The sequence below is a fragment of the Chaetura pelagica genome, unplaced genomic scaffold (genome assembly GCF_000747805.2).
Source record: "Chaetura pelagica isolate M959 unplaced genomic scaffold, ChaPel_1.0 scaffold123, whole genome shotgun sequence".
Classification (NCBI taxonomy): domain Eukaryota; kingdom Metazoa; phylum Chordata; class Aves; order Apodiformes; family Apodidae; genus Chaetura; species Chaetura pelagica.
The window spans coordinates 2897133-2909253 of NW_009953295.1; the positions used below are offsets into that span (position 1 = coordinate 2897133).

Genomic DNA, 12121 nt, shown 5'->3' on the forward strand with positions numbered 1-12121 from the left:
AAAAAAAAGCACAAAAAACCCCAACAACCCTCCGGGTAGAGAAATATGACGGCCTTGCAGCTGAAAGAGTTGTCACAGTCAGGTCTGTACAGGAGGAGACGGGATCGCCCTGATAGCCTGGGACTGCCCGGGTCACGCGAAGAGAAGCTGAGGTGAGTGTGAGTTGGTGGGTACCGCTGGGGTGCTGAGCCCTGCTTGCTTCCGTGGTTTCAGCAGGGCAGAATGCAAACCCTGCTCTGGAGAGTCTCTGCAAAACACCAGCATTGAGAAACATTCCTGAAACACTACGGCAAAAAACCCCGAAGGAGGGGTAACAGGAGCCATACGGTGACCTTGTGGGATTTGGCAATGGTGTGACTCCCTTCCCTGGCTCTGGGAAGGGCAAATGTTAGCTGGTTGTTGCTTCTGGATCCCTTCTGACAGCCAGCACTTGCAAGTAAATAACTTTCCATAGCCTGACAACTTTCTTGGTCTCGTTTGAAGTCAGTGTTGGGTTATCCAGGCGCTGTGGGTTGTGCTGCTTCTCAGGGGATCTCAATGGCTGGTTTAGTTGCAGAGAGGCTGGGACTGCTCCTGGACTCTGGCTTTCTTCATGGAGTTCTTTGTTGTGGAAGGGGCTTTAGACAAAAGAATGCAGCAGGACCACTTAGCCTGACCTTACTCAGGAAGGGTGACCAAAAATTGGAGAGCCATTTAATGTCTGGGGTTATCTTCCTTATTCTGTGTGCCTTTTGAAAGATTAACAGCGAGTTTTCAAACAGCCTCTTTTTGGAGCAAGGAGATTAAAGAATTGTGTGTAACCTGAGTAAGCCCAGACACACCAAAAAAAAGTAAAAATGCATGTTTTTTTTCTAAATGTGCTCGATGTGAAAGCAATCTGTTCCCACTTCAAGCTCCTCAGAAAAGGATCCTTGTGTAAACGCTAACAAATTACTCTGAAGAGGAAGTACTTCCTATCTCCTGATGCCTGTTCTCTGGTTTTATTTTTAGATTTTTTGTCATAGGTGGTGGTTGTGCATCAGGTTGGAGTGTTTTGTAATTTAAAGAGGATTTTGTTATTGCACTTTCATCATCTGAGTTAGCAATTTCAGAAGGATGGGTTTCAGATTTGGGGAATTTACCCTTTTGTTTTCACTAAGCATCTTAACTCAAAATGGTTGTGCCCAAATGTATGATTGTAACTTACCACAAGGTATCAGAAATATTGGGTCAGTTCTAGGAATGTTTTAACTTAGGAGTCTGACATGAGTGCTTGGTATGTATTTTATAATATTAATTCTGAATTTACTTCCTAGATGGGTTTCTAATAGCATTAGCAGTATATATTATACTCCTGTGACTATAAATGGAAGAATAATCAGACAGCGGAAATGCGTGAGTTTTTAATGTTTTGTTTCTTTTATACAGAACTAGCAATGGGGAAGAATGGCTCTTTTTAGGGAACAGAAAGCTTATTTTTAAAACATGTACATAAAAATGATTTCTAGCTAGCTCTCTACAGTTGTGTTGCCATTTATTTTATTTACATGTATATCCAAGATGGGAATGAAGCCCTTTGTGGGCTGGGAATGCGAAGGGGTTGTCTGTCCCAGTTTGCATCCATGTGTTTTGATCCTTTCCTGAGCCTCTTCCAATTAAAGAGGAGAAATATGTGGAACAGGGATCAGTTTTGAGATTAAAAAATCCAAGTGGACTAAATAGCAAGTCAGAGGACTTAGGAATCATCTCATGGCAGAGTATTGGATATACAAAAAGGTGAATAATCAGATGATGCTCCTGGAGCAGGGGGACAACCTGTAGATAAAGACAGAGCTTCTGTTATATTTGCTAATAGCTTAAGATGGTTCTTATTCAAACTAACCCTTGTTCCTTCCTAACCCATTTTGTGATATTTCAGTGTGTTGCCAGGCAGCCTTATTTGTCATTTTTACTGCATTCTCCATGATAAATGGCAATGCCATTGTAAATACAAAATAATGACTAAACAACAGGGCAAAGGGCAATCAGGAATGAAGAGAAAAAGTTCTTTCCTTTTTTAACACCGGAAACCTAGCTTTTTTATGTGCTTTCCCTGGCGAGGCTTGGATGCCTGTCCTTAGCAAGTGCTTTCAGAGTATCTAGAGTCCACAAGAAAGACAAGAGGTTTCTTTCATGTCCCCTAAATATAGCTTGCCATCCTCCATGACTTGCAATGCCCTCCTGTAGTTTCTCTCTCCAGTTCTTTGTTCCAGTGCCTTTGTATTTTGTTTTACATACATATTAATCCACGTGTGTTAAATAATATCAGCCCTCGAGGAACAGTTCACTGAAAGCTGCTTTCTCAGTTCAGGTACCATATTTTTCTAATCCTGGGCCAAAATGTACTTGAGATGCCAGTGTCCTCAGGATATGCTGGAAGAATTTCTGTATTAAAAAAAAAAAAAAAAAGTTAGAGTTATACATGCTATCTGCTAGTTTTCATTTTCCAGCCTTTAATACCTTACCCCAGTAAAAGATTTCTCTCTCCTACCTTTCTTGAGGTCTCTGTCTGCTTTTGTAGCAGTTCCCTGGGATCTGGGCTGGGGTGTGCCTCTGGTAAAGCACAAAACAGCACTAAGTATCCCAGTGGAGAGCCCTTCAGACCCTGTTGCCTTGGCTGCGGGGTGTCTTGGCCTGCCTCTGTGCTGCTGCTGCAACAAGCACCACTGTAGTGCCAGCTCCTACGTCCAGCCGTCATGGCAGGAGGTGGATGCTGCTCGGCAGGATGGGGACTTGTGTGCCGCAAACTGTGGTGGAGATCTAGCCAAATGTTGGAAAATCACCCTTTGTTAGAGTTATACATGCTATCTGCTAGTTTTCATTTTCCAGCCTTTAATACCTTACCCCAGTAAAAGATTTCTCTCTCCTACCTTTCTTGAGGTCTCTGTCTGCTTTTGTAGCAGTTCCCTGGGATCTGGGCTGGGGTGTGCCTCTGGTAAAGCACAAAACAGCACTAAGTATCCCAGTGGAGAGCCCTTCAGACCCTGTTGCCTTGGCTGCGGGGTGTCTTGGCCTGCCTCTGTGCTGCTGCTGCAACAAGCACCACTGTAGTGCCAGCTCCTACGTCCAGCCGTCATGGCAGGAGGTGGATGCTGCTCGGCAGGATGGGGACTTGTGTGCCGCAAACTGTGGTGGAGATCTAGCCAAATGTTGGCAGTGTCAGCACCGCAAAGCAGCTCGGGGGGAGCTTGGTGCCAAAGCTCAGCTTTTGCCCTTTCCTGGGAACCTCCGTGTCATTTATACCTAAAAACCTGAGATTGCTAACACTGTGAAGCAGTGTACTGGAACTCCTAATCATGTACAGAGCATATGTTTATCATTTAATGAATCACATTTTATTTTACAGGAACCAAAATTTCTTGAAACAATTATCTTTCCAGTATAAAAAGAATTTTCTATGTTGACATAACTTCATGAGAGGTTGTGTGCCATGGGACTCTGAGCTCCACAACAGGAAGGCAAGCTTTACATTCTGCAACCTCTGTCACCTCAGCCAGACATTTGACCCTCATCATTGTCTTCCAGATCTGCTGTTCAGTTTACAATGAGTCAGTTTCTACACACATTTCCCTCAGTCTTTTGCAGGAAAGACTGTTAGAATGTAGTTTGGCTCTTTGCATTAAGTTTCATAGCTTGTCAGACTTCCATTTACAGTAGGAGCTCCTAATTAAATATTTAAATTTAACGGAGTCTTTCCAAACACCTCTTGCTCTAGCAAGTAGGTGCCAGGTCATCTGGAGGGGAGCTCATCTCATGCAGCTGTGGCTATCTGCAGAACCTGATTCACAAGCAGCAGAGCTTACTTTAGTGCATGGTTTTGCCTGTCTTGCCCAGCCAGTTGCTGTGATTCTTCATCCTGCTGCGGAAGGGGTTTGATGCCTTACATTGAAGCCAGACCTGTGCTGTAGTTTACAGTCTGGTGCTCATTGCTAGCTCAAAATGTGTCCCAGCTACCTCAGTGTTGCATGTGGTATGGTTTGGTGGCTGAACTGTCCCACCAGCAGCAGTGAAGACCTGAGAGGGCTGGGGGTGACTTCCAGAATACATTTCATTGAGGAGATTGAGGGCATTTCAAGGGAAGCCACCCATAACCATAAAAAGCCCTAAGCTCAACTGAGATTTGGACTGGGATGGGAGAGCAGAGTTCATCCCCTTAGTTTTAGAAACCTGTCCTATGATGCAGTGAGTTGCCCTCCCAGGGAGCCTGTCTCATCTTTCCACCCCATCTCCTTCTGGCATAACACATGCCCATTATCCCATCAGCTGTGGTGAGGTGAAAGGAGTCCCAGGCTTTGCTGTGACAGCACAGTGTATTGATGGGAGTGGGAAATGCAGCTTCTCTTTCTACCTCTGCCACTTCATGTATCACCTAAAAATCCTCTCTGGCTGTCTTTAAATCTGCTGCTATAGATGTTACTGGCGCTTTACTCATGTTACAGGGAGCAGGAGCCTGTCCATCCCATGTACAAGGTGATGTGGATAGCTCATCCTTTTCTTGAACTTGCACAGAACAAGTATGTGCTTGGTTTAGACCTCCACGGGGATAGAGATGGCTGAATCCAGTCCTTTCTTCCCCTGCATGAGCAATGCTCACTAGTGCATAGACCTTTAAGTACACAGGATGCTGCCCAGGTGCAGATTTCAAAGTGCAGGGGACTGGCTGGCACCTTCATCTCCCCTGTCTGCAGCAGATGCAACAGTCAATGAACTAAATACAACCCGAGAGACTGGTCTGCAGAATGGAGAAGACTTGTTCTTGTCCAGCTATATTGATTTGGTGGAAAAAAAATGACATCTCTGATAAATCTTGTCTTGCTTTGCCATTAGAAAATGACACAAAAAAATTCTGACTGTAAGCTGAGCTATTTTTTCTTGCTTTTCTCAGCAAAGTAAATTGTACATGTATATTTAGGATTAATCATTAGGAGTCACTTCAGTAGTGGTATGCTTGCTATTTCTGCTCTTTCCCCTTCTCATCCCATGGTCTCTTAAAAATAGAATGATTCCTCTAAAAAAACTGATACTAATAATTTCCTGTGCTGATTTTGGCTGGGGTTAAACTATGACTTTCCCAAAGCTCAATATAAGGTACTGGGAAAAGCAGGGGCAGGTGTTCGTTGGGGTTTTTTTGTTGTATTTTTTTCTTTGTGTTTTGTTGTTTTTTTTTTCCCCCTGACAATCGCCATTTTTGTCTCAAGTTTTTACCAAACAGTACATTTCAGCATTTGCAACAAATAATCATTGGCAAGCTTTGGTTGGTGGCTGTCAGTTACTCAGGTAGTTCACTGCTCTGTTCTCTTGTGCAGGAAGCACCATAGACATTTTCCACAGTAATAGCTTTGAAGTATCTGCCTTCCCTTTGCGTTCTGCTGCTGAAGCTGGTGGGTGCATCTGCAGGAGTAGGTGCAGGCAATCATCTGAGTCCATTCAGGCTCCCGCCTGCCTCTCCACACTGACTTCAGGCTGGAAGGCATGTGGATGTGCCCCAAAATTTCATGCACAAAGACTCCCTTGCAGATGAAATAGGAGACATAAGCACATTCTTGCGTCCCACTGAGCCTTGGGGGAAGAGGCACTGCACTGCAGAGCTCGTAGGTGAGTATAAAAAGAAACAAATGAATAAAATCCCCAAAACATCAGCAATGCGGTAGGGCTGAGTGCCTCCCTTTCTTCATGAGATATGGGGAGTTTTGCAAGGTCACAAATCTCAGCCTACCATCAAAAACCCCTGTGTAGCAGCCAGCCAAGGTGTGCAGCTGTTTCCAGCCACACGTGCTCTCTGAGGACCTGCTCTTCTCATCCTAGGAGGGAGAGAAGATGATGTTGGACGGAGACTGTATGGAGAAGCAGGGACCCAGTTGGGCTTTCAGATGCCTCTGGGCATTCTAAAATTTGATTTTGACTGGTAACATTTCTTAATAGCATAAGAAATGTTATAGCTTCCTGCTGTATGTAGATGTTTCACTTGCTCACAAAGCCAGTGTCAGGAGGTAAAGCAGTAACTATTGAACACATCGGTAAAAATAAAGACATTTATTAAACAAGGAGGAGCTTGGAAACAGATGTTAGGCCACAAAGACATTAGTTTTTAATTTTTTGTGGTTGGAAGCTCTGCTGGGATAGTAGAGAGTTGGGACCTAGAAATACTTATTTGAATCAGATGTTTGGGGACTCTTAATTAAAAAACACTTTGGCTCATCTGCTAGCTACTGTAAATGAAGAGAAGATTTTTTCATGTAAACGTAACACTGATTTACTATTATTGATTATAGTAACTTCCAGCCAGCAAAAATGTGCTTAATGCGTATACTTGAATATTGCAATACTTAAAATTTACATTGAGCCTTTGTCTGAGGTATACAAATGACTACAGGCTTTACTTCTCATTTGTGCTGTACTTGCTCCAGGGGTTAAAATAACAGGAGCAACACACCCTTTTTTCTTGCCTTCTCTCTCACCCCTTGTCTCTTGCATTGCATAATAACTCCTAAGCAATGTTTGACTTGCTTACACTGACTGTCACCTCCCATGACTCCAAATGACCTGAGGTAGCTGCTTGCGTAACAGAAACCTAAGCAATTACTGCTGTTCCTCTTATGCTTGCCTCCTTGTAAAAATCTGTTTTGGTAAATTGTTACACTTCAATGACTATAGCAATTAGGATTTTCATTGCTCTTTCTCACAGGATTAGCCAGCTAAAGATGAGTTGTAGGTTCCTCTTTTTTTTTGCTTTTGCTTTCATGTGTTTTGATAGTACCTTATCAGAGGTGTTCTCTACAGAAAATGTACAGTGATAGCTTGTGCTTCATTGTAATTAAGTTCTCCTTTGAGTGCAGTCTGTCACCCTGACATGAATTTACACATGGAGGTATTCTGCAGAGGAGAGGAAAACTAAGTTATGTCAATGTCTCCACTTAATAAAAATTACCAATTTGCAGGCACTGGGAAGAACAAGCTTAAAGGCTCTGAGCTGTTCTAGGAAATGCAAAGCTAACAGTGTCCTTATGAGGACCACAGGCCTTTTATGTGATGCTCTCCAGACATGGTAACGGCTCCTGCTTGCCAAGTATGTTGCCTCTGACAGTGGCAAAAAGCTGATGCCTGTGGAGGGAGGTGTAAGGCAAGATCTGGCCTGTTATGGGATTTCCTTTGGTGGTAATCCCACCAGCTGTGGCTCAGGAACTTCCTACAGGGTTTGTGACATGCAGTGTTTTTCTGGCACATGTACTGGCACACACAGCTAGCAATACCTGGCAGCATTTCTCAGCTGTGCCTTTTAAAATTAAAGATTCAAAAGATAAAAGCTGTTTCAGCAAGGAATGAACGGACAAAGGTGAAGCGGATATGAAATGACATTTGTCTTTTCCAGCATGTTAAATCCATGCATGCCACACTCTTCATGGATCGTAATGTTCTTGATTCCGAGTTAAGTCTACCTTTTAACTCTCTTCCTATGCAGTTATGGGAAAAATGTTACCCACTCGGAGTCATGACTCAAAACTACCCTGGGTAGTCACCTTTTTGTTCCGGTATGGAAAGTTTGCTTTAAAGGCTGTTTGTCGTGCTTGATGTTTGGCTTCTCTAATATCATTTTGTACATATCTCCTTGCTGACATAAGAAACTGAAGCATACATTATATTCTGATATATTATAAAAGCTGTTCCTTTTATATATATATATATTTTAAAAGGACACGGTTGCAGTGCAGCTTCAGGATAGCTCCATGAGGTACCAGGTTGCAAGTAATGTATTTTGCCTGAAGTGTACAATTGATTGCTTAGTTTTAAACAACATTCCTTTCTAAAGCTACAACTCAAATTATAGCCACTTCATGGTATGTAGCAAAGGGGAATGAGGTTTGGCAGAACCCATCTGATCCAAAGCACAGGACCGTGTTGCCTTCCCTTTTCTTCTGTTGTGCCAAGCTCAGCTCCTTCAGACAATCTCAGCAGTATGCTGTTGCAAGGGATAACTTCTACAACTTCCCTCACCAGAAGTCTTACAATGTATATTGTAACCATTCACTCCTGCTCTGCTGGTTCAGGATTAGTCAGTTGTTGTGGTGGAAACCATTACTCTAAAAAAACTTTGCTATAGTTTCCAAAGCCCTCAGTTTGGAAAACCTGTGGAAGTTTTGCTTTGCACTAGCTGCTGCTGAAATTCATTCATACTTACTTGATGTATTTGCTGCTACTATTGAAGAGCTAATAAAGTACAAACCTTTGAGGTTTTTATTGCCCCAAATGTTAAGACTATCACAATGAAGTTTGAAAGCACTGCCATTTTGTATTAGCTTTATTTGTTGATGCATTACTCATGCTTGACTCTTAGGAACATAAATTGCTTCTGGTTATTCTCTTTCAGCAGTTGAACATTAGGGCCATTATTTAAGTCTGCAATGTTCACTGCAGATGGCTCAGCTGTCTGTCATCCTCTGCTGATTTTAAAGCTTGGTGATGTTGCAGTGAATGCAGGAAGAGAAAAATGTGAAACCAAAACCTAGAATGACTGATAATTATAATATAATATGTGAGAGAAGAGCAACAGCTGAAGAGTTGTCTTCTTTACTGCATTCTACTTCTGCCCCAAACAAATTAATTCATTGAAAAACTTTGCACTTCCTCATGTAGAACAGAAAAACAAACTTAATGAAGGTGAAAAATGGTTTGAGAGTTTATGTTGCTGGAGGTGTAGATTAATAGTAATATTTGAGAGGAGGTGTGTGTGGGAGTGACATGCTGGTTAGTAAAGCTGAAGGTCAGCCCTCAGCGTGGTGTCCCCAATGGAGACGTGACTATAATAAGGATGTCACTGTGAGCCAGGGAGCCTGGTCTTGCAGTTATCTCTGCCCTACAAGGAACTGCGTGGACATACTGGAAGTCTTGCCTGGTAGCCAGGGTGTCATGACTCATGGTATTAATTATAGCTCCTGGGTGAACCACTCAGGTTATGGTGTTTGGTGTGTGGGTGGGTGACTGAGGCAGAAGCAAAGGCTGGCTTTACACTAAGGATTTGGTGAAGGATTTTTGGTGGGTTTCAGTGACAGATGAGGTGAACTGAATATTGGTGTTAAGAAACTGTTACTCTGAAGAGAAATGTGGTAGTGCAGTGCTTTAGAATCATTGAATCATTTAAGTTGGAAAAGACCCTTAAGATCATCAAGTCCAACCGTTAATCCAATACTACCAAGTTCATCACTAAACCAGCTTCCCTAAGCAACACATCTACCTATCTTTTAAATATCTCCAGAGATGGTGACTCCACCACTTCCCTGGGAAGCCTATTTCAGAGTTTGACAATGCTTTGTGTGAAGAAACCTCTCGTGGCACAGCTGAGGCCATTTATTCTTGTGCTATGGCTTGTTACTTGGGAGAAGAGACCAACATCCACCTCAGTACAACCTCCTTTCAGGTAGTTGTAGATAATGTCTCCCCTCAGCTTCCTTTTCTGTAGCGTAAAAAAAAAAGCAGTTCCTCAGCCACTTCCCCTAGGAATTGGGCTCTAGCCCCTTCACCAGCTTTGTTGCCCTTCTCTGGACACGCTCCAGCACCCCAATGTCCTTCTTACAGTGAGGTGCCCAGAACTGCACAAAGTACTTGAGCTGCGACCTCATCCATGATGCACGGATGCAGGGGCACGATCACTTCCCTACTCCTGCTGCCTGCACAATTCCTGATAAAAGCCAGGATACTGTTTTCCTGAAATGTCAGAAAATCCAAAGATAAACCTCATACATTTTTATGTATTTGAACTTCAACTCTGTTCTTTAGCAACAGGGAAGGAGCACACATGCACTGAGTTGCAGTTTGCTTGCAATTGCCTGATCATGCTCTGTTGTGTGTCCCTTGTTTCTGTGGTGGTTTGATTTCCACCAGTATAAACACTATTCTGCCCAAACACTTTCACATTTTAGAACTTGATTTTGGTGTTGTGAAGTTCACTATGTGTGTGTTCAAACAGAAAAACACTTCTGAGCTTGCTGGGCCTGACCTTGACTCATCAGTCTTGAAAAGATGGTTCTTTTCAGACTGAGTGTCTCAGAGACATTTGATGTGTAGCCCCTAATACTGAGTAGCTGATCTTTTAAATTATTCTTAAATTAGAAATGGAATATTAATGTTGTTGTATGAAATCCATTGTTGCAAAAGCATCCTTAAAATGTGTCGAGTTGGAAGAGTTTAGACATATATATTTTTAATATATATATTTATATATTTACTGTATGTATTTACCATAGTTAAGTGTATAAGCAGCTACACAGGGTGCATATTTTAAGAATAACTGATAGTGTGCTGTATCTCATGCAATACAAACTTATTAGAGCTCTCATGAGCTTCTCATATATGATACCATGTCTTTTTGTTGTCTGTAGGATTTAAAAAACAGTAATGGGGGAGGAAGATGGCTGGTTTAAAGAGTATCAAGTATCTGTACTTGATAAATATTTTTTTCTGTTTTACATTAAGCATGGCTTCATATAGTAATGTTTCTAACCAGCAGGAAGAAAAGACAGTAGTTTTTTAAGATATTACTTGCAACAAGAAAGTGTTTTAATGAAATATTGTTGTCCCTTTCTATGATTCCCGTCAGAGACTGATTTTCAGTATGCTGATAAGGCTAATAAAAAGTTGTGTAGGAAGGTGCTGCCTACCTGTTTATTCCAGTTATATTCATTTCCTTATGGAGAGATTGAATGTGAACCTTCTCTGTTTTCAGAGGCCAACGCATTTTTTGGACATGTTTATACTAGAATAAATTTGTATTGAAGCATATTAAACAGATAAAGTTGCCTTTTTATTTGCTCTGTTTAAACTCCCACCGCATAAACTTAATTATGCTTTTTGTGGCAAAGAGTAAAGGATGGAACTTACAGGAGCACTCAGAATTCACCTGGTTTTTATTACAGTGGTTTCAAGATGGTTTTCCATCCTTTTTAACAGAAACAGAAGTTAAGAGCAGTGCTGAGCACATGTGAAAATCCTACCTGTAATATGCATCTTTATTATAGAAAAGATTTATACCTTCTTTAAAATTGCCTTAGGAGACCAGCTTAACACAGAAAGTATTTTATTGCTTAAGAGGTAAACAATTGCAGCAACCAGAACCCAAGAGTGTTTTTAATTTCAATTTAAAAAGATGCAAAAGGTCAATTAGTGCTTTTAAAATTGCAGGGCACTGCAAGTCCATGCATATTTTCCAGCAGAACTTCTCTTCTAGTTGTTCTGTATTTTGTGTCTGAGGACTGTTGCATAGCATCCATGTTAAATATAATTAAAATGAAATCACCCTTACCTATGTGGGAAGCAGAGGGATGCATTGTGCTTACATATCCCTCCTGGCATAATCCGACAGGGCACGTGGCCTCCTGACAGTGCTGGTGACGCAGTGATATTTCACGGTGGCACAAGTAGGTTGCCAAGCAGCAGCTGCTTTTGCCAAGGACCTTGTTTGGAGCCGTGACTGCTCGGCACATCTATTTGTGGCACGGAGCGAAACACTCAGAGGGGCTGGCCAGCCACCGAGCCTTCTCTGTAAGAGTCCCTGTCTGCTTCTGCCAGCCACCAGCACAGGCAGCTGGATTTGAAAGTTCTCCAGAGAAAGCAGTGTGTGAGCAGGAAGACAGCAGTTGTCCATCAGTGATGAGAAAGCAGTGTGGCTGTTTTTGCTGTTGTTTCCCGAAGCGCTTCTCTGTAGCTCCAGTGCCCCCCTGCCCCGGCTTCTGCTGTTTCCTTTAGCACCTTCCCCACCATTGGCTTTGGCTTCTGAAGAGATCCTCGGTGTGCCAGCGGAAGCCTCTTGGTCTTCTTCCTTCCTACCTACCTTTTCTAGTTAAATACTCAGCTTCTTAACTTTCTCCTTATCACTGCTTCCTTAACGGTAGGCTAGTAGGTTTTGTTCCAAATCCCAAGGAGCGCCCTTGGAAAGCTGCTGCTGCAAATCAACAGCCCCCATACGCTTCTTGCTCCCCATGGACACTTCACCTCAGAGTAACCTAGAATTCCCTAATGAAAATGCCGTGTATTTTTAAGGGTGTATTTCAGACCTTGGCTGCATGCCTCTGGAAAAATGTCAGAAAAGAGAAAGATGGCCAGCTGCTCTGGA

The 12121-nt window shown here is 42.4% G+C and overlaps 1 protein-coding gene across 1 annotated transcript in view; it reads left to right on the forward strand.

The window, feature by feature from the left end:
• The first annotated feature begins 45 nt into the window (after window positions 1-45).
• Window positions 46-12121, forward strand: part of LIMS1 (LIM and senescent cell antigen-like domains 1) — a 34573-nt gene continuing 22497 nt past the window's right edge. Inside the window, exon 1 of the mRNA XM_009997900.1 lies at window positions 46-152. Within this exon, the coding sequence (XP_009996202.1) occupies window positions 46-152 (107 nt within the window). The remainder of the gene's footprint in view (window positions 153-12121) is intronic.